The sequence below is a fragment of the Sander lucioperca genome, chromosome 15 (genome assembly GCF_008315115.2).
Source record: "Sander lucioperca isolate FBNREF2018 chromosome 15, SLUC_FBN_1.2, whole genome shotgun sequence".
Lineage (NCBI taxonomy): Eukaryota > Metazoa > Chordata > Actinopteri > Perciformes > Percidae > Sander > Sander lucioperca.
The window spans coordinates 22,511,774-22,535,503 of record NC_050187.1 but is presented as its reverse complement, the minus strand read 5'-3'; the positions used below and the strand labels follow the sequence as shown (position 1 = coordinate 22,535,503).

The 23,730-nt window shown below is 39.6% G+C and overlaps 1 protein-coding gene across 4 annotated transcripts in view; it reads right to left on the bottom strand.

The window, feature by feature from the left end:
• The window catches only part of LOC116055299 (SH3 and PX domain-containing protein 2A-like), a 49,420-nt gene that overhangs the window by 4,711 nt on the left and 20,979 nt on the right, over window positions 1-23,730 (bottom strand). For 2 of the 4 annotated variants that reach the window (XM_035992194.1, XM_031307203.2), the window contains 4 exons: window positions 23,396-23,427; window positions 15,737-15,865; window positions 5,273-5,386; window positions 2,157-2,240 (listed from right to left, as the gene is read on the bottom strand). In XM_035992194.1, the coding sequence (XP_035848087.1) occupies window positions 2,157-2,240; window positions 5,273-5,386; window positions 15,737-15,865; window positions 23,396-23,427 (359 nt within the window). The remainder of the gene's footprint in view (window positions 1-2,156; window positions 2,241-5,272; window positions 5,387-15,736; window positions 15,866-23,395; window positions 23,428-23,730) is intronic. The other 2 variants (XM_035992195.1, XM_031307211.2) reach the window with 1 other exon arrangement.

The window sequence follows — 23,730 nt, the reverse complement described above, 5'->3', positions numbered from 1 at the left end:
GTTGTGAAAACAAAATAATCATTGGAAAGGAAACATAGTAAGAAATGTACATTCTATAAATCCTTTCTGTAGATTTTTATATTTATGATCATACTGCAATAATAAGAGATATGGGTTAACCATTATACAATGATGGATTGTATGGTAATTAATCGGTACCAATTTTACGATATACTTGGGGAAAGATGTATCATTTGTCTTTAATGCAGACTGGAAGTGTTCCGTTTTCTGGCAGTTGGTTCAGCTGCCAGATGTGTGAGTAGATGTGCTTTGTGTGTTAAAAATGTTCTTTGGCACAAAAGATTTGTCTATAATTTATTTTATGAAACTAAAGAGAACTATATAATGCAGTGAGTAGCTACAGGACATTATTAATTATTGCACTTAAAAAAAATATTTTGCCATCATTGCATTATGTATTTCTCTGAAGTTACACAGATGCTATGTACTGTACTGCATATGACATTATTGTTATATATTGCATAGCAAAAAATCAATTGTGGTCAAATCAGTCGTCACAGCCAAATCATATTCATAATCGGATCAACAGTTGTAACGTGTGGTCGACCATGAACTGTTACATTCCCGCCCTGCCTCGTTTCCCTTCTTTCTAACCCCTCATTTCCTGTCATTTCTCTACTATCACCTATCTAATAAAGTCCATACAAAATAACGAGTACTAGTGCGTATTCCTCAAAATGTTCTTCATAATATCAACCATCTTAACTAACTGGTATTCATTAAGGGTATTGATCAAGGGGAACTACAGCACATGGGGCCAGCTAGAGTCCTAACAGTGTCCTTGGCCTTGTGACAGCGAGCATCTCCAAACTCAGCCCACAATAGAGAGCAGAGGCTTCCTGCTGATTTATGCATTGCCATGAGGCAAAGGGGCAGAGCAAAGACATCATTTCCTGTCATTATAGCAATTCCTGCCTGAATACAGATGGCACAGGGAGAAGAGGTGTGTTCAAAAAGGAGAAAGGCACATAAAAAAAGCACTCAATATGCTGTCCTCCCAGTTGGTAAACAGGAAGCGACATTCTGGTGACAAACTATTCAAATTTCCTTCTTCCACCCGTTTCCGAGGTTGTGTTGTAGCTGAATGGGTGTGGGATAGTAAATCCCCTTTACTGGCAAAAACTACAAGGTAGATATTTCTGTATGCTTTATTTTCCTTTAGCCTGGTTCTTCCGGTCTCTTTGTGTCAGGGCTGGTAAAACATTTTCCTCTCACCAACCTATTTCAAACAATATCCAGCAGTGCAATGAAGGGAAACTCTGAATCTGATGCTATGTTAACCACAACGCTCATAGCCTGCATCAACTTTATAAATGATTCTTGTGGAGTCAGCAAAATATCTGTCTTTTTTCATTATTTTTTTAAACACAAAGCAGGATTTTAGTTCTAGGTTGGAAACAACTCTCTCCCCACTCCAGAGAGTAGCCTCCACTGCCAAGCGTTAAGTTTGGGCTGAATTCAATAGCTTATCCTCACTCCACTGTCAGCAATCCAAATCCAAAATCTCCTGTGAAAAAAAGAACCCTTGGCCTTGGTAAGAAGAACATGTGCAAGTTTATGAATAAGTGAGAGATTTGCTCTTTGTTTATCTGTCAATATTGGTTGCTATCTGCACCACAGTAGGATAAATGTCTGTTTCTACCACACTAAAAAACTACATGCATGCTTCATTTGCTCATAAAAAGGCAAAATATTGCTCTAAAATGCAGCATAAGGCATTTCAAAGTATATTACACAATTACTTTCAGATGAGTAGGTAGTTTCTTTCTGTGATTCTGGGAAGATTGGTTTTGGCACAGAGTGCTTAATTATAACGAAAATGCTTACAAGGAGCAATTTTGTAACATAATTTGAGCTTAGCATCAATAATTGGTGTGTATAAAGTTGATGATTTCACCTTTGCTTTCCAGGCTCATTTCATATTAAAGTCAGTTAGTGGTTAGTTGTGGTGAATTGTGGCTCATGATAAATGCATTTGCTGGAAGAAAATACGGGATAAAAGACTGAACAAATATGTGCATGTGGAGAGGAAGGAGATGAGTCATGTGGTAAGAGACAATAAGTAAGACAGGGTGGGGGGAACAATAACAAAAGAAGGGAGGGAGAGAGGTGATGCTGCATCTGTCTCAGTTCACCTCGGCTCTGCTGCCGGCTGATGACACCGCCCAACGTCCATCTGCGGTCCAGCCTCTTCAGGTGAGCCTTATGCCGCTTAGTAACTGACAGACATAGGTGGTGACCAGACGACAACAAACAAACAAGGGAGACATGAAGAGCAAGCACAAATGTTACACAAACACACAGCGCACAAATGACATGGATCCAACCAGAAGAACCCCATTATTAGCTACATGGAAGACATAAAAACAAGACCACAAAGCAAAACATGGTGGACAGTTAGAGTGGACAGATGGAGGTTACAGAGGAAGTGTTAAACCCAAGAGATCTTCTCTGTGGTTTGTAATTATGAGTTGTTAGCATGGTTTTCCCATCCTGTGTTAGAGCATCTGGGACACACATTGCTGCTGCAAGAATGCCATCCAATTAATAGAGCAGCTGAGAGTGCCGCTGGTTGGAGCTATGCGCCTCAGAAGGTCTATATTAGAGATGTTCCGATACCGATACCAGTATCGGTATCGGCTCCGATACTGCCTAAAATGCTGGTATCGGTATGGGGAAGTACTAGAGTTAATGCACCGATCCGATACCACGTAATAAAGCCCTGAAGAAAATTTTTATTTTTTATAAAAAGTTTATTTATGTTCTTTTTCCGTTATAACTGACTGTCAAACTGCATAATAAAAGAAAGGGCATTCATTGTTTGTGTTTGTTCATGTTTCACAAAGAGTTTAACCTGAGCCAGACCGACAACAAAGATAGAAATAATATCACAGCCATACAGGGATAGTAGTATACAGTTGTTAAAACATAATAAAATATATGACACACTGGTATCGGATCGGTACTCGGTATCGGGCGATACGCAAGTTCAGGTATCAGAATCGGTATCGGGAAGCAAACAATGGTATTGGGCCATCTCTAGTATATTTCCCGATGCCTTTTGTAGGTAAAACAATGGAGATGGGAATTATTTCTGCCAACTGCGAGATCTTGTCACATGCCAAAATGATGGGGCTCCTGTATCACTCTTCATAATTTCCAATGATAGGAACATCAGAAAGAATCAGTGACCATGTAAAATAATAATTCTAGGCAGTTGTTTATGTGTTTAAACAAAAACAAAGAAATCATGCCATGTTACAAAACCTATGTCAAATTTAAAGAAATAGTTTGACTTTTTGGTAATTATTATTCGCTTTCTGGCAGAAGATTGGTGGAGAAGATTGATTCTACGCTCATATCTGTATCGTAAATATGAAGCCACTGCGAGCCATTGGTTAGCTTAGCTTAGCACAAAGACTGGAAGCAGGGGGAAACAGCTAGCCTGGTTCTGTCCAAAGGTCACTACAGATAACGAAACAAAACTATAAACAAAAATATGTGAGCTTCTAAAGATGATGGTAGGTGGATTTAATAACTGTCGGACAGCGCTAGACTAGCTTGCTTCTTCCTTTATGCTAGGCTAAGCTAACTGGCTGCTTGCATTAGTTTCATATTTACCACAGCTGCATTAGACTGGTATCAATCTCCTCATTTAACTCTCCCCCAGGAAACAAATAAGCATGTTTCCCAGAAAGTCTAACTATTCCTTTAGGCAATATGTTTATTTTTGTACAAAATGTGATCAGAACAAGACTAGAAGGATGTGTATTTACTTCCATAAGTGGGTAAACTCACATCTCATGCTGTCCGAGCTTTCAACATGTCTCTTTTTTGGCTTTTCTAAAAAACTTTCATGAATTCCAAATGCAGTTTTTCCAGAAATGTGCAACTGTTCTGTGACAATGTGGTTCCACAGAACTGACAAAGAGATGCTTTATGAGTTTCATGCCATTCCCATGACTGACAAGACACACATAAACACTAATTACACTGACAGATTGTCCCTCCTGAAACACCCTGGCAGCAAACTCCAGCTATCTCTGACAGAGCAGATAGGAGTGTTTGGCGTATTCGTTTACATTTGTGTCTGTCTGTGGTCATACATTTGTGATATGCATACATGTTGTAATCTTCTGTTGATAAATCTGTATTCCAAATGGGGAGAAAATTATTCTCAGTGTTTTCTCTCTCCCTCCATCCTTGAGCCATAAAATATACAACACCAAAGGGGATCCTGGGTCCCATTGTTACAGAGTACAGCAATTGTACAGCAAAAGATGTTTTGGCCAGAGTGCTGGAAAATCTTGATGTTTGTTTGGAAGTGTAATTCGTCACTTAATTATTTCCGTGCCTTCAGTTTTTGTGGTTTCTCTAACACAATGCTGCATACATCTTAACAAACAAGCTGCAGTTGCTGCATTACCTGTTAGCTATCAAAGGCTGACAATGTGACAATAATATAGCTCTATTGCTCTAAGATTAAAATCTCCACTAACATTGAAAATGCTTGAAGAACGAGATGATGGCTTGATAACCGTATGTGACAGGGCTATCAAGATGATTGCATGATTGGCGCCGTCTTCAGCTTCACATGTGTCAGCATTATATTCTGGCAAACCAAACTCTACATAGGTGTGTTTCTTATCAGGGCTTTGGATCGCTCTGACGCCAGTAAGCTCACGAAACGTAATATTAACACTCGTCTACTGTACTGTAATTTATCTGCAATTCACAATGATAAGCAGACATTGCATAAAATAGCATAATTCATGCCAGAGCTTGTTTTTTAACTTACGATAACCAAAATGTAAGGAGCATGACTCGTAAAACATTCTCATGTTTTATTCCTTACTGCTGATAGAAACACATGCCTCTTTCATGAGCTCAGTCCACGGAGGTCATATCACTTAATATTGCGCTGCATCTCTACTGTACAGTGCATTACTGTACAGCACATCACTTCAGTGGTTGTGGTCTGGTCTCTCCTGGCACTCCTCCTTGCTGTTTACCTAGGCCTGAATCTGCACTCTGTTCAAGCGTGCTTATGATGGCAGGCAGACAGAGAGAGGTGCTCACACCAGCCTGGTGTGAGCAGTTAGCGTAGGCTAAGCAGGGACGGGTTTGCGCCATTTTGTCAGAGATCAAAGACTGAGGATTGAGGGCAGAGATGGTGTCTGTGTGTGGGTATATAACAGAGGTTGCGTTTGTGTGTGGGTGGGCAGAGGCAGGACACTTTGCACTGACTTACCTTCCCCAGCTTTAGAGGCCCCCAGCTCCAAGTCATCCCGTGTGCCACTGTGGGAGTTGAGATAGGTAGCAGGGACCCAACCCTGCTCCTCTGAGGTGCTGACGAACCACCAACCTGTGGAAACATACAGAGGTTGAAAATCACCAGAACTATGTAGAGTATACTGAAATGGGTACATAGTGTGCAGGATGTTTAACAAACATGTCATACAATGCATTACATAGCAAGATAAGAGGATTTGTTGAAAATGTTTGGGCCCGTGATAAGATTCCCACCCCAAAAGTGCACATAATAAATCTCTACAAGCACACATGACAACTGCTGATGTGACCATAGGTATTCTAGTCTGGCTTATATCTCCCAACAAATCACTTGTATCTTTGTTTTAGTCATCGAGCCCTGATTTGATCCAATATTTCAAATGACAGGGAGGAGCAGCAATTAATTAATTATGTTGCCAACACAATCTGTAACAATCAGGGACAAGAACATCAGTGGGAACACTGCCTGGCTGTAGCTCGACTCGTAACGAGGTCATGTTCAACCTGCGTTTCATCAGGATCAGTCATGATTTCAGTGGGCAGAGTTTTTCTAAAGTGCTGTTTCAAGCCAAAATATCCATTTGCAATGTTGCAGCTGATTTAACTTGGTTCCTCTGGGTATGACAGCATTGCTCCGACCACTGCTTTATGACAAATGCCTCAGCTGGAAAGGTGCACATACTGTACAAAGTAATGCTTCACTTAAAAAAATCTGATCCCAATAAAGTGAGTGGAGTACAGTCATCCATTGTGTTACATAAAAGGTGTGCTGTATAGGGCCTTGTGGCAAATGTAAAGCACATATGTACACTAATCAGAACTTGAACAAATCACTTCCACAAAATATTACCCTGCATTTGTGGGTGACAAAGCTGGCACAAAAACTGTCCTGTGTGGTATGCCACACATAGGTTATTTGTTGTGGTAACGGGTATACAATATGGCTGACAGCTGTCTAGACAAGCCATAAAGAGGATATAAGTGTTCCATCACACTTTCACAGCTGGTCCAGTGTACATTTCCTACAGAAATGGTGAGTTATGAAGTAATTTAGTTGCACACAATTCACAAAAGAAGCAGAATGTGGTATGACAGACCGAAACAGAAAAAATATGTATTACTTAACTGATGGTAAAGGATGAGGCAAAATTATATGATGCTAATATGGAAATAAAAGCAACAAGAGTATAGACCCCTATATTAGGCATTTGTGATTCATCTGCATTAGTGAAATATGTCATGCGTCACAATTAGGATATTTTGCAATTAAAGGCTGCTACAGATTAGAAGAGGTTATTACTGGTGTTTGAGGTAGACAGTAAAGTACAGTGTTTCATCCCATTATGTTAGATCTGCTTTATGTGGAGATTGAAAAAGTACAATACACAACATGTCTTTCACACCTGCTGGATCATGGCTTATCTCTCAGCAAAAACAAAATTAGAGTGGAGATATAAACCCTGCCAGCAGTGAACAATTTGTCAGCCTTCTGTTATATTCAAAGGCATCATGGCTTTCACTACAATTTTTTTGATTTCAGCAAGAATGCCTGTAGGATTTGGTATCATGTCCTTTTCTTAGGCAGTTTCATACTCTAGTTACGGTTATAAAACACAACTAATAACCACACATTCTGATGAATAACATAACTGAATCTATCTGTATCTGGAATCGAGAGGCACTAGCAATATGCTGCTCACAGACTAAACAAATCAGTGGAGGAAATAAAGAAAATCTTTCCAAGCCTTTTTGTAACTTACACATGCAATCTCTGTGATTCATATGACAGATGATTTATTTGAATGATGGACTTGCTCAGCTACACAATCAAAAGCATACTGTATTCAGCTGTACAATGGGGCTGTTTTGCATAGAGTTAGGCTGGGGCCAGAGAGGAGGATGCTGTTAGTGCCTGGCTCTGAGCAACATGCTGGCTAGGGCTCAGGTACGTAACAAGCCATGTAATGTGCTCAGTCTTTGCACCAAAGCTGTGGCTTAAACAAAACCTCATGCCAATAAATTAGACAAAAACAAAATGGTGTCTATAATATTAAGGACTCAAAATACAGACCTCTTTCTTTCCACGGAGGAGCTGAAAGCTTGCGAGAAGATACAATTATTATGACTGACACCCTACATTTAAATGGGTTAACTATACAATTGTACTTACTATATATCTTATTAAGTCACTGAACACATTTAAATAAATCAAATGTGTCTTGTTTGATGACCAGCAAAGGGCAGCATCAACATGAATTACATTAATGGTACATTAAATTAAACTGCCCGTTATAAAGAAAGGTCAGCTTGGCAGAAGTAAAAAGACCTGCGTCAGCTCAATTAATAAAAAAAACATACATAGCCATTTTCACACCGACGTGCCAGCTTGGGGGAAATGTCATTCTCACCTAAGCAAACCAACATTTATAGAAATGTAAGCAAATATAAGAATAAGGTGTAGGAATGTACTTTAATTGGGGGAAATTGGCTGTAAGTCTAAATATACATACGCAGCAAAGACACAGTACCACTTTAAAAGGCCTGAATAAATATGTGCTGTTATTGATGGCTTGGGTTGCCTTGCCTGTATTTTTAAACCATCCTCCCATATGGCAGGTGCTTAGGCTGAGTTCACTGGACCTCAAAAGAAGCAATAAAAGTAAACGTAAACTTTTAAAAATGCACACACATTATGTAAGGGCTGTTTTCCTGGCCATTGCAGGTTTATATCAGGCAGGTTACGACTATATGAAATGTAGAAGAAGAAAAAAACCTTCTAAACGAGAAACCTGCTTCATGTCTTTTATCGCATATATTCATTCAGAGTGATTGCAATTCAATCCTGCACAAAACTAGCTCCATAAATCGATGTACACTGTACAGGCAACACAATATGACAATTTTCAGAATCCATGAACTCATTCAATCTGTAGGTAATGTTTAGGGCTTCAGATTTCAAATGCAACCCATCTATAATTGTAACATATATATAGTACTTTTTTGTTGTGATAATTCTTCTGGCATATTTCTCCATAAGGGCTGGGAGGGGGATGTGATTCTTAATGTTTGGATAATGTCAACTTCATATTGGCCAGGGTTAACATTTGTACATTCTCTACGATGACACAAACCTTAAACTGAGATCATTACAAAAGAAACTGAGGTTTTCTGGGTCTCCTGTTGCCAAGACAGCAATTTTGCTGAAAGTGAAAAGTGAAAAAGTTAAGCTCCTGCGAGGTGAGTGAATTAAGTTGTGGATTTGGCTGTTAAAAGTTAAATTGCAGATAATGGAAATAAGATGAGGATAAGAAGAACGTGTTCTCTCTTCCTTGTTTCCGGATGGCAGGGATTATCTGTACAGATGTGGGAGGAACAAAGGTGAAGGAAGCATACCTTATGTCTGGAAATATATGTGTGGGTGTGTGTTTGTACGAGTACAGAGAAAGAGAGCATACATACACTGCAAAGGTACACCTGTAACTTTATCTGTGCTTTTTTATCATCTCTTGCTGTTTTTGATTAGTCTATATCGCAACCTGCTTTTCTCCATGTGCCCCTGCCTCGCTATCCACGTTAGGAAAAGTTAAAAATCTTGGAAAGCTGCTGCAGAGTTTCAACCACAAAGGAAAAAAAAAAAAGAACACAGCCAAATGCTGACTGGCAATACATTTTGCTAAACATTATTCAATATTTCGATTGTAGCTACTTAGTCAACATCCTGAGTAAATCTAAAAGCTTTTAAAATGTTTGAGCAGAGTTTCGTTTTGTAACCCCCACGGTTTTGGGTTCAGTGGTTGCATAAGACAATCAACCCACAACCCTCTGGTGGAGATGTCATATAACACCATCACACCATAGGATCATGACCACAGACATCAACCTGAAATGTCACAGCCTTGGAAAGGAAGAAACCAAACGGTTTGTCTTGACAACACTGTTGTATTGCGCTACAAGAACATCATAAAAACATTTTGTGAGGAGAACTGAGGGCAAGCTGTAACTAAGTTTATGCCTCGGTAGCCTGCTGTGAGCTGCAAAACTCTGGTTGTATCAAGTTAAGTGCATGCTCCATTCCAATTATTTCTGTAATAAAAATAAATAAATGATGATGTCAGCCTAATTTAGACAGCATGAAACAGAGATCCAGATTTGAAGCAAAGATTTGTGAAATATTCTTATTGCTTTCTTGCGGAGAAAGCCAGCATCAGCACCTCTGAAGCTCATTTTAACTCATAACTGCCTGGAATCTCGGGCGGTTGCCTAGTCCCAACTGCTCCCAGCCAAGAAATAGTCTGGCACATAACCATCTGTAAAATGGCAAATTGTTATCTTTGGTTGTGGTATGGATTAAATCAATATGTTAGTTTGTGAGCTTTAGAGGTGCTGGTTGGTGTATTTTGTTACCGTTGGACAGAGCCAGGCTAGCTGTTTCCTACCGTTTCCAGTGTTTGTGCTGAGCTAAGCTAACCGACTGCTGGCTGTAGCTTCATATTAAATAGACAGATATAAGAGTGGTATTGACCTTCTCATCTAACTCTGTGCCAGAAAGTGAATAAGCATATTTCCAAAAATATTATACTATTCTTTTAACTATGAACAACGCATTTTATAAACCAAGTGATTGTATATCAATGTTGGTTATGCAAGTTGGACGTTTTGCAACAATATGACAATGCCAGATTGTAAAAAATGCAACTGAGATAGATATTTCTGCAGCGAGAAAGCAAGACTTATATTTATTATTACTTATATTCTACCCCTGCACGTGCAGTTACAGACATATAATGAGAGTAAGCAGCATTTCTGAGCTCCATGTGTCTCTCATACAGTATCTGCCATCTGGAAACTCTATCAGCTTTGAGACCCAGGCTTCATTTTTACTGTAATCAACAACAGATTCTCAGCTGCAACAAGAAACTAGATTTATGTCATTTTGGGTTTTTCCTAAGGTGACTGGATGACCTATAAAACAAAACAGCAAACTACGTATACAATCAATCACCTAAGAAACCGCATACATAACACAGTGTGACAGTGCAATTCTCCCTAATGTCCTACTCATACCTACAAATGTATCATTGAGACAAATAGTCTCATAGTCAAACTGTGCTTTGATTTTTTTGGAGTAACTGTAATTCTCACAAAAGATTTCCACACATCTAGCATGAATATGAGAACCACAGATTCAGCCGCACAAGCAGGCTTTTTTTTTCACGACCTGAAATGATGAGGAATGCAGTGGCTCAGCAGTCCTGCAGATATCTGACACCACTGTTGAGTAGAGCAGGAGAAAAAACCCATTCATTCCCAGCTTCTGTATTCATTAACAGTGGATTCAGTATCAAAGCACAAGGGGGAAGGTATCTAGCCCAATATACAAACATTTCCAGTTTTCATAAAACACTGGGTTTCAATTACCTGTGTGTCTCTGGTACAAGGGGGGGAGGCGAAAATGGAACAACAAGACTTTCAAGAGCTGATGTTGACCTAAGGAACAACCTTCTCTCCCTCCCAGCCTCTGAAAGGATCCCCTCATGGTCTGAACTAAGCTATAACCCCAAGTGTGTGTGCTCTCTAGGCTCCACTGATTTGGAGACACAGCAGTCCTTGAGTGTCTGAAAGACCACCCTAAAAGGCCGGTTTAACTCAAAGGTCAATTCTTGATTGAGAGACAGAGTCACCTTTTTTGGCGCCACAGAGCAATTTCTGTACACTTATTATTACCACTATTTTGTGCTCTTAAATACTGTTATTGCTCCCGTTCTTCATCTCCTCTGCATCACTCTGTGCCTGTATCTGAAAATAAACTAGTAGAAGTCCATGTTAAAAAGCCAGTTACAAACCTCCCGTTTAAGTTTCCATATCTAAAAATACAGGATAAGGTTAATTTCTTGAGATGGTCATTAGTACTTCCTATGGTAAGCTGAAAGAATGTGGTAGATGGGGATTACTATGAGTGGATAATGTGTCTTCCATCTGCTGCTGCAATTTCTGCTTAAAAAAGACATTTAACACTTGGCAAAGTGTTCTGTGTCATGTCTTTGGTGGTTCACGGACAAGAGTTATAGGGTTTTTCCTCTTTTATACAAGGAAACATGTTCTTGCTGAAACTGCACATACCAAACTGGGGTTGAGCACTAGCAGCACTAGAAGCTCAACGCTCCTGGGTATCAGAGACAGGACATTTGGAACAGCGAGTATACATGCAACGACAGAATGCAGAAACGACAGAAGCTAAAATCTGGAATGTTTTTTCAGTTCTCTCATTAACTAAGTATTATGGCAACACACCTTGAGGTGGTTCTGTTATCTAGGTGGAGATGAAAGTAAGCTGTCATTCTAATAAATTGTAAAAGATTAACATGCATGTCCCAGGTGAAACAATGATTTCTGTGTAGACTTCAAGGATATACACAGGCAGTCTTCTCGGTTTGTAATTGTCTGTGCATGTAGCTCAAACAAGAGTCTTCATCCATGCTAGCAGCTATGTGAAGCTGTACTTAGACACATCAGTACTTTGAGCTAGCTGCTAGCATGGCTAAAAAGAATTATAAAAAAATAAAATAATCTGATTATCCCAAAAATAAAGTCACTAAACTCTAGTAGTTATCTGGATCTGAACTTATTGCCATGACACAAATACTGCCTAGTATAATTTTAGAGATAACTTTAAATTCTACAGGAATAATCCTTTAAAAAGTAACAGTAAGTCTGTGCTCTTGGAATAAACTCAAAAAGAATCTGCCTCTCTGAACATTAAGCTCCTGCTGAGCTAAGCCCTGGAATCATCTTGCTTCCAGCCTGAAGACGGAGAGCGGAGACATTATTGGTACATTTTTTCCATGTGAAGGTAAAGAAGACATCCAGCACATCCATCTTGCCACGCTGAAGGCCAGACCTGCTTTAATCTACCAGGATTTGATTTCAGCAGTCTCTTTGGGCTTGCAGCCAGGCAGTTGAACATCACCTGCAGGATACCACTGTTACGTTCCAGCTTCTCTATAGCTCACATTGGTCAAACTTAAAATCATTAGTGTTTGTGAGGACAAAATGGAAATTTTATATAAATAAGATTACTGTGACCCTTCAGGCTATTCCTGACATTTCATTCACTCCACCCTTCTTAAGTAAGCTGGGTGGAGCAATAGAGACACAATACATACTGTACATGGGTGGTGCCAGGGGGTCTTGGGGGAGCCGGAGGGACTGACAGATGTGAGCTGGACTCTCCAAAACAGACAGGCATTCCTGGAGTTCATTTGGCACATTGTAATTCATAGAGGCTGATATAGACTTGGAATGGAGACAAGTTTAACCCTGACTGGTCCACAGAGAGATTTCCTACACAGGACTGGGCACAACATGCCTTATGCTGCCCTTGAGCTGTAGGCAAACCAGCTGCAATAGGTACAATATTTACAAAAAGTGACTGCAAATTATTTCTTTCCTTTCCTATATACTACTACATTCAAAGAGAAAAGTTAAAACCACTGAATACAGAGCATTTGAACTGACCAACAGGGCTGCTAGCTTAGCCTTGGTTAACATCTCTTCAATATAGTGTAAAGTGAGGAGGCATCCTGGAGGATCCATTAAGCCATTATAATGAACCAACCTCTCTGAACCACTAACTTTGGCAGGAAATGGCTTTTTCCATTTTCTTCCAGAGTTTCTCCCTGCACTGCCCTCTCCTCCTGAGCCAGCATCTCCCCCTAACAAACTCTCATAAACTAGACAAATGAAATAGCTGCAGTCTGACTGATGACCGAATTAATAATTATAAAAAATGTTTTTGTTTTTGACAATACTAAACTGTAACTTCTATAACAGTAGCTCCTGTGTTTCAATAGTAGTATTCCTGAAAAACTGAATGCTACAACAGAACATCAAGCAATCATTGGTCTACCCTGTTGATTTACCACATGCTGCACCTACTTCAAACCAAACAGAAATCAATACAAAATACCAACTGAAACAAAGGCCAAGACACAAAATGTATCGCCATGGCACTGCAATGGAAAATACTGCCTTGTCTCAGAACAGCAGGCTGGAAAAGTGGAGAAAGCTGAGCTCTCATATAGGTCTGACCTAGATTCACTGCCCTGTCAAACGCATATGTTATCTAATCCAAGGTAAGGAAAAGTCGATAACTGCACTGGGCAGCAGTCACAGCCAAAGTCCTATGGTACAGTAGCTTTAACAGCAGGACTTCTGTTGACAGACTAGGGTGAATGGCAAAAGGAATCTGTTGCTGTTGCACTCTCATACTCTCCAACCAGCCAGACACACAATGCTGATACAAAAATAGATGGCAATATGACAACATACAGATATTTTCCCCTCACTGCATCCAAAGTAAGAAAGAAGTTTAAATGTGCATGGCTCTAAAGGAAAATATGTTACTATGGCTGGAGGCTCAATAAAATCCATACAATCCTTTTATAATTATAAATGTTATAGACTCCCTTTAGTACCTATTATAGCATTTTCACTACTTAGCTCTGTAATACAAAGATCAATCTGTCAGAAACCATTAAAGGGTTTTGTACTTATCCTGAAAAGGAATATATGCTAAATCAAATGAGCTCTGAAATCTTCTTAGCACACACCTGGTGCTGTTAGTATTGGCAAAGGGATATGGAGTGATGTCACCCAGCCAAATGGAGCAGATTTATCAGACTTCCATTGCAGGAGGTGTTGAGATTTAAGTTAAATGCTAGCTGTGCTGCTGGAAACAGTCTCCATAGCAAGATGTAGGGGTGGGGGGGTGTATTTACTTCAGACCTCTGTAAAAGTGTCCGTCAGTGTATAATAAAACTGTCAAATAGCCTTAGGATGTGTTTTAAGGAGCCTGGAGTCTACTGTTTTGCTTTCTAGAAACTCATGACAAATCTAACCAAACCAGGGATGAACACATGAGTGAGAGTGGCAACAAAATATCCTCTGCGTCAGAGAAAGGATGAAACAAAGCAATAATAACATGGAAACTAAGCTACGGTAATAACACGGAAGCAATGAGAATGTGCAATGAGACCATTGAAGTGCATGACTTTCACATTCTGCATGGATCATCAACGCACACATCAACCACTATAACTTTGCACAGTGGTCAGCTAAAATACAAAAGTGAAGGGGCCTCTACTTAAAAGCACAGGACCATGCGGTTCAACTTCATGGAGGAAAGCTCTCATATAAGGCCCCCCGATAAAAGGACTTCAAGGTGTTGGAATATCCGCCTTACTGTGGCTCCCCATTGGGTTGAAATCCTACTGGAGCAGGGAGTGAAAACAAATACATGAACCTGAAGGCAGGACACGTGACACTTCAAAGCAATTCTACTCTACAGACCCTCTTCCTTAAGGCCAGTGTGGCATGGCATTTCACTCACACCCATCATGAAACCCAAGTCCAATTGCCTTCCTGGTCACTGTTCCCTCTGTCCCCATCCTCCCTCTGAAGAACACATGAGTCCTATTACTGTTTTACTGTCTCAGCAATGCATTAAAGATGAACGTCAGACCCTGTTACTGAGCCTATACCTCTCTGTTCTTGAGCTTCATGTGGCAAATCCCCTTCCCTTTAAAGTGATTCAGGCAGCTGCTTAGACCTGGGTGTCAGTAATAGCTGCCAGTTTTAGTCTATTTACCCAAGACACATGATTGGATACTCATGATATTAACAGCATCTAACATGCAACAGTAGTTTTTCCGTAGTCCAGTCTACAAAACTATGGGACCTGCTTTATTATTATTATTATTATTATTATTATTATTATTATTATTATTATTATAAATATATATATTTGCTAAAACAATAATTAATGATTATAATTATAAATTGTAATTTTTTTGTCTTCTTCCACCCAAAATAGATGAAAAGTTCCTGGAGGCATTACAGCATATTCCTAGAATATCACGAAGTAGTGCTTTATGTCAGCATGCTAGTGACTCATTAAACATTAAATATTGTCAAACTGAGTCACATATATCCTAAAACATGATCTTGGCTCTGTTTGCTAGCTCTTTCCAAAGGTTAAACAGCTGACTAAGGACTCTCTGCAGCTGGCATTTGTAAATCCGGCATGTCTTGCTGGCTTTCCATTTAAGTGAGGTGGAATAATTAATACAAGTCTGGAAGACATTCCTCTTGCTAGAGGCAACATTCTGGCCTAGGGCCTAAACCAACAGTGGGAAAAAACAGGCCTGACTGCAGGCCAAAGTGAGCCTCCAGATGGGGCTAAGTAACAGCTAGCTGTGGACAAAGGAGGTGAGAAGGCTGAGTTAGGGAAAAGGGCATCATGTTTGAGGAACTATGGACTCAATCATGAAAGAGTTTGTTTGTGTCTGACATGAGCACACATGCATGCTACCTGTTTCTGCTCAACATGTCTTTGTGTGTGCTTTTTTTTTTTTTGATTACTCACCACTCTCGCTCTTTTCAATGACGTCGACCACCTCGCCCGCTTGAAGGCTGATTTCTGCAGGCTCTTGTTTCTCGTAACTGGCCACCACCACATACTGTTCCAGGAGCATGGGATCCGAAGCATCCAGACCTGGGGTTGATGGGAAAAAACATGCTGTCAGCCAGCTGCCAGCCATAGGTCCACGAGAACGACTGCTGGGCACTCGTTGTGCCATAGGCCACTTTGTCTGTAGAGCTCAGCCAATCACAATATTCACAGGGCTCAGTGCATCTTCCTGAGAGTCTAGCCATAGAGCTGCATCCCCCTCCAGCCCAACAACAAGGGCAATGGAGATGCTGAAAGTCTAGGAAAGGAATCTCCCTCCAAGAAGTGAAGGATCAAGCAGTCAAGTGCAGAAAATCCATTCTGTGTTACTGAAGGGACCTCATCCTGAGTGTCCGACAAAGCTGGGACCGGGTCAGTAGTTGCAGGTAGGCACATTAACACAGTGGAAAGAGGAGCAGCAGCAGTGAGAAAGCAGAAGGAGCTGTAGTAGTGATAGAAAAGTGAGCTAAAGCCAGCTGAGGCCAGGACAGTAGAGTGGGAGAAAGAAATGGTTTCCCTTGGAAAATAAACCATCTGCTAAAAAGCCTCCTTCTCCTCAGTTGGGGCCGGAGCTGGAGGAAGAGTAGGGGGTTGTGTACGCCAATCATAAGAGCCGGCACTAGAGGTCTTAAATAGAACCAGATGAAGGGGCTGGAGCTGTGCTCAGAGGGATGGCCCTCCATGAAACACTAGAGCTCTGACTACAGCGTGCAGATCAGCCAATGGAAATCTTCCTTTCTGTACTTCACTAAGTTAACCATATAAACACCAGTAGTGACTTAGTTTTTTTTTTTGTTTTCATAACTTGGTCACGTTCACTACTTAACCAGAGTTTGGTCACTCTAACCAATTACGGGGATGTCTTGTTAAAGACAGAAACATATGATTTAATTTGTGAGCACGTATATAAAATGCATATAATGCACAATACATTACAAACAACAACTTTTTTCACCCCACATGAATAAGGCTCCATCAACTGAGCTCGAATTAAGCCTTATTCGTGAAGAATCCTCAAAACAAGCATAGCTGAATGACCTAAAGCAGATCTAACAAGCGTCAGCTGGAATCCAGAGACAATCACAGCTGACATTCAGTTCACACATTAACAAGAGCTTCGGCTGACCACTGAGTTCAAAGCTCCAGACAGCAGGGAGCTACTGTCTGCATACATTAGATTATATCTGTTTACACTAATACTGCTGCTACAACAGATACACAAATGTACTTTTATGGTGTGTTTGAATAACAGTAAAGGATCTACAAACCCAGTAGAGATTACAATCTCTATTTATGGTCACAAGCTGCTTTCACTAACTGCCATCGGTTACTGTAGTGTAAAATTAAATATGTGGGCTCTTGACTTACACAATAAACAAATATTTCCAGCAAAATAATGTCACAAGAGGTGTGCCATCGTTTCTCAAAATGCAGTAAACACAGTTTCTGCAAAAGAGAAACTAATTTTATCCTGAGGATGGAAAATAAGAACAATTCAGTCCAATAGATGGAAGGTTTGAGGCTTAGATAAGGAATGATTTCTCCAAAGAGCTGACCTGGCGACAGTCCTTCAGACTGAAGAGTAACATGTCTCTCTCGGGAAAATATTTTGCAGTCAATTTGGGAACAAAATCGAAATGTCAAGGAGCTCATAACTTATGAAGATGAACTCAGCACCATTAACATCTCAAATTCTAAAACTGCCAAAGAGTCTGACACTGGATTACTGTGGTTGGGCTGTGGTTTATGAAGCTTCACGTTATTTGTGCAATATGTTTTATCAAACCACAAAGTTAGGTGCTGAAACACTGCAAAGAACATATTATTTAAATTCTGGGTATTTCTATCTTGTTCTTTAAAGTATAATATGACAGCAATTACTTTAGTTACAGCAAACAGTGATATTTGTTTTGACACTATTCTTGGAAACATGTAGTTGTGTGTTTTTTTTTTTTTCAACTCAGAGATCAATTAACGCTGATCAGTAATAATGCTCAAACATGTTTTGCTATAACTATTACATCATTTTTACCAGTAATAAAAAGTGAAAACTTAAAATTACTGGCAGTACTTATTGATTTCATAAGTCAGTCATTTTACTTTCTTTTAGGGTAGATTTGTTTACGTGTGTGTTTTCTAATTTGCAACATTTTAGAAGGCATTTTCAGATAAAAAAAACATTTTGTATGCATCATGGGAATATGAAGATGTCTAAATCATGTTCCCAGCCATAACCTTTGATCTTGGCTTGTCTCGATTTACAGATGTTAGTATGCAGTAACTTTACTGAGTGCAGTTTAAATTAGCTACTCTTTACTTTTTCATGATCAGTAATCTTCCCTCTACTCAAACCACAAATATGTGGATTTATTCTGTGCCTTTGCTTACTTAGTACTAAATCTGACCTTCAAAGAAAATAAAGAGCTGTTGGGAACCTAATTTCAAATAAATCTGCTATCCCGGACATTGTCTTATCTAAAAAAAAAAAAAAAGAAAGAAAAAAAAACACCTATCAACAATATAATCTCAAGACAGATGGACATAAAACTCAACAGGTCATGATCTCATAAAACCATGATCTATGTGAAATGATATGAATGGAGGTTTCAAAACACACAATTAACTACTGCTGTGTGTAAACTGTAAATCTGAGACCTGAGGTGAGTAAGTAAAGACTTTGTCAGCAAAGTCAATAGGCCTGAAAACAAAAGCTAATATTTCAGCCTCATTCAGGAAATGAAATGTTTTGCAACAGCAGGAAGACAGAGCCAGAACAAGGAGAACATGTGTGAAAACAATCTTGGACGAGATAGGTCTAATTTCAAGTGAACCGTTTAAAGAGAACTATAAAACAAATAGTATAAAATGAGCTACATAAATTACTGTGTACACATCAAGGTTTCAATGAAATGCATCAGCCCTGTAAAGTTACAGTTCTTAAATCAGCCAATCCCTGGGAAAAGGTGATTTCACATAGTATTCAGTGCATAGTGTGAGTGTCATTTCCAACCAGGAGTACTTCTACAGTTGCTACGGGATCTGTGGAAACATTGTGAGTAGCACAACTAATTTGAAAAAATAGCAATTACGATTTCATTAAAAATAAATGAGTGAGCAGTTAGCTAAAAGTAATGGGTAAATGGTTGAAATAGCTAACAGCAATAGATAAATGGTTGAAATGTCCAGAGCCTGCCATTCCAAGTTGTACAAATACAAACTTGGTCAAATCGACTTTTACATTGACAGTTCAATTGTATGATACAAAAACTCAACTTCTATATTATATTCAAATAAACACATTTGGAACATAATGGGTGGTGTTAATGAAGGGGTACCTGAGTCAATCTGATAGGGCTGGTAAGAAAAAAAAAAAAAGGTTGGGAACCATTATTGAATTTGTGTGAGCTTGCGTGTGTGTGATACACAACGTAGATCTAAAATATTTATATGAGGTTTGAAAATAAAAGTACTTTCTTCTTGGCTTCCATCAGATATCTCTATTAGCCACTCTCTGTGTTTATATCTCTCCTCACTCAGATTTATACATGTGCTTCCTGCTCCCACCCTTGCACTCCCAGACATCCTAACTCCATCCAACCCTCACCCCCACCCCCACCCATCATCAGCTCCATCCAAAGATGATGACAGTTAAGAACTTTGCAATAATTCATCACCAAGAGGAGGAAACGAGTCTAGTCTACCCATTTATACCAAATATTTTTCTTTCTGAGAGATTTTTTAAGGATCAGGCATTTAGTTCATAGCATAGTTTGCACTGGGCTGTATGTCTTAATGCTATAATTTGAACCCTGGGGTAACTTTACAAGAGCAGATCTGGGTTGAGGAGTAAAATTTGGCAAAGTGCAATGCCTTTGTTTGGCTCATCAGCAGCAGATGTGCAGTTGGATTAGAAAAGGACACAGGACTGCTGTTCAATGTAGTACAGATGTACTCATGTCATTGAATCAGTATGTGGCCCTGAGGGAGAAGGGGCAGACCACAAACAAATAGTACAGAAACTTTCAGTATAAGTTGAAAGGTTACCTCCACCAACTGTAACCTGTGTGCATGTACCTTTCAACTTATAATAATAATAAAAACAGGGACCCACTTGTAAAAACATCACTCCATAGCGCTACTGGAGGTAAGAAACTCCACAGGGTACCTTTAACTTCAGTAGTTACCATTACACTGGTTTCCAAAAAGTCTGGAATCAGAGGCAGACTGCTAATAAAGTAAGTGGCACTTCAAACCAACCCTCCCCTTCATCAAGGTGTCCAGTAGTAAATCTGATGCCTTTAACACTTAACTAGTGTGAAGCAAAAGCAAGTGCATCAAAGAACACCATAACTTATCCTTATGAATAGCCTTATACAAAATTACAAATAAAATAATAAACAAACATGTCTGATCTCATTCATTACAGAACATTTTCTGGCTTGAATATGATGTTTTGAGCAAAAAGCTCTGCCTCCAGGGTGGGAGTCCACTGGGACAAATGGTCACTTATCAGAAACAGAGAGGCCTGTATTGGATCTGCTCTCTGCTGGAGGGGGTGGAGCTGAGCGGAGCAGAGTTAAGTTGTAACTTGGGGGAGAAAAAAACATCTATATACTGATGTTAAAGCTGTATCCATGAAATGAACAGTGATATCTATGACTTTTAATAAAAACTAAATGCAGCATTTGATTAAAACCTGGTTTATCCCTCAAAATTAATCTTTCGGCTACTGTGAGACTCGTTGCGCATGGTTGTAGAAGAGTGGGGGCTGTTTTTTGAGAAAGAAGCTGCTAAAACAGCATACGGCTGTTAAAGTAATTTGGAAGTACTCATTTGCCTTAATGATTTCCGATGCCAGTTTAAAATCTTATCCATCTGCAAATACAAACAAACACACAGACCTCTTGACCCACCCCGAAATCTTACTCATGAAACATTAACCCTTTTCCTCCCAACAAGCATGCGCATACCCACATATAATATGTTAACACCCACATAGACACAACCGCGTGCACACATACACACACCCTATAGGCCCCCAGAGACCCTTTAGCTCACATAAAGACAGCAAGTCTGCACACATAAACACACTCCCTCAGTGTGTGCGCAACACTGAAATGGTTTCCACTTGCCACGTAAACCTCCTCTCCTCTCCAGCTGCTTTTCACATGCACTACACCCCTAAGCACTCCGTTTCTTCTTCTCTCCGACTCTCCCAATTTCTAACTTTTTTTCTGCTCATCTTACTTTCTGTTTGAATACAGGTTATCACTGATGATTTAAAGGTGATCTGAATCTCTTGAACCTCAACATCCTAAAAAGTAAGCAGCAGTTGATCCTAAAATCTGAGTGAATTTGATTGAGATTGTTTTCTTTTACCTATGAAACAGTTCCTTGTCTTTCTTTCCTGTGTATGGATGAAGTTTTATGTATTTCATCACCATGGTTTTGGTTATGGCCGCTTGTGTTTTCATCGGTGCCAGTTATCTGACAGTGATTTATGCTGACGGGCCGGTATCGGCAGTCAATCCTGACAACTCCATTGTTTGTAAGACAGAAGATTATACGTCTTTCTTTGAACCCTATGCTGATAGTGGCCTGGCTATGAACCTAAGACGTTCCTCTGATTTATGTGCCTGCTTGCCAGGTAAACACAGTTCCTAGTTAAACATCTAACCACTCACAGTTTTGTGGCTACATTCTCCTGTTTAGGGGAAGGGGCTCGGTAAACTCTTATGGGAGACCTGCACCATGTAATTATGGAAACCATAAGCTGCAGCTACAGCACAAATTCACCACAGACTCACTGCACTTTATCTGCTGTCCTGCTTTAAAAGAGGAAGATCAATCTTTCAGCTGCGTTAACCACTAATGTCCAGCATGGGGACTATGTTGAAGGTTTAGAGATCAAGTATGGAGGGGCTTGTACAGTATGTGCTCCATGTTGACTGTGAATAGTAAATCATCATGAGAACCAGACATAAAGTGTGTTATTATTGTTTTCACTGGTCCATAGAATGATTTATTGTAAGCATAAATACATGTTCATCTTAGAAACTACATAGCAGATAACATATTTACTATCAAACCAAACCATTCAGAACAAAACAGCTAAAACTGTGCATGCAAGCATTAGGCACTATATGACAAACTTTCCAGGCAGCCAATATGAATATAACTTGAAACCAATCCAATATCTTGCACAGACTGAATGTAGGTTACTTGACACACACACACACACAGCTGTAATAAGACAATTTTTTCCATTTCGCTATGTAATTGGCATTCACTGTTACATAAAGCCTCAATACCATGGAACATATAATGAAATTAGGTTGGGGTCTTATTACATTTGGTGGCAACTCTGGCACAGCTTTTCCTATGAGTGCATCGCCCACACAAAAATGAACTTACAGGTCATTTACTGAGACTTTCAATGCCCAGCTATGTCATACGTAACTGTGGCAGATTGCAGGAAGGACAGCCACAGCAACTTTGCATCTGATTGCAGAGCTAGCATGTAATTTAGTAATGCATGTGGGTATTCTGAGACTTGCGGTGCACACGCACACAAATACACAACACTTGCACAGCTGTTCACTGAACCCCTCTCATGCTTTTCCTGCTGCCTCCTACGCCTGTATCCCCATGCTCAGCTGAGTCTTTCTGTGTTCCTCGCGCTCTCTCACATACAAACATAAAGCCGGCTGTCAAGCCTGGCAGAACAAACTTAGAGAGAAACAAAGAGATGGTCTCTCACCTACAGTAACACTGTTTCATCACAATACAGTCAAGTCAAGATGTGTGTTTGAAGAGCATGTACTCTTGAAAGAGAACTCCACCATTTTGGCATTGCACTCCTATAACAATGTTGATGAAAATAAATAATCAAAATAAATCCAGCTGTACCAGAGATGTCTTTTTTTTGTATCCAAACTAGGGCTGCTACTAACAACTATATTAATTATCAATTAATCTTCCCAATATTTTCTTGATTGTAAAATATCTTTTGTGTAAAAGAAAAGTCCATTCACAATTTCTCAGTCCAGTGTGATGTCTTAAAATTCTCCAATACCAAAAGATATTCAATTTACTGTAATATGTGATAAGAAAGCAACAAATCCTCTCATTGGAAAAGCTAAAACCAGAGAATATTTGCCTTTTTGCTTGAAAAATAACTGTAATAACTGGACTATCAATATAGTTGCAGATTATTTTCTGTTGATAGATTAATCGACTAATTGTTGCAGCTCTATTCCAAACATTCTTTTTCCTTGTCAAAATATGGTGACTACATTACCCATAATGCAACTTGACCACCGACAGTTCGGTCAAAGATCTGGGTGTGTTATGCTAGAAGCAGCTAATGTAGCCTTGAGGTGCTATACTCAAGCATAGATGAGGACTGAACTACAGATGCCCCTTCAGATATTTTTCATTTTCAAACGTGTAGTCATAATCACAATATCAGTCAAGTAAGCAGTACATACAATGAAGACACAATACAAATGGATGGAGCATAAAATAACTATCACAGATTCTACTGATCAGGGTAAAAAGATTTCAGATCCTTACCTGATTTACGTTTGCCGGAGAATCCAAAGTCTCTGGAAAGGAAGCAACACCATAGGAACATGGTCAGTATGAGTGTGTGTGCGAGAGAGATCAGAGCATTAATACGACTTTATCAATCCAGTAACTGGTTACAGCTGAATCTCTGCGTGGGACCATCCAAATGCAGTTGGCACACAAGTACCAGCCAAACCCTCATTGAGAATGCATGCAGAACTTGACCCACTACAAGAGGGAGGGAGACAGGGTGGGACACAACATGGGTATGTGTGGAGGACTACAGTAAGTGTGTCAAGGACAGTAACGAAACAAATCAAGATATTTTAGCCAATATACTG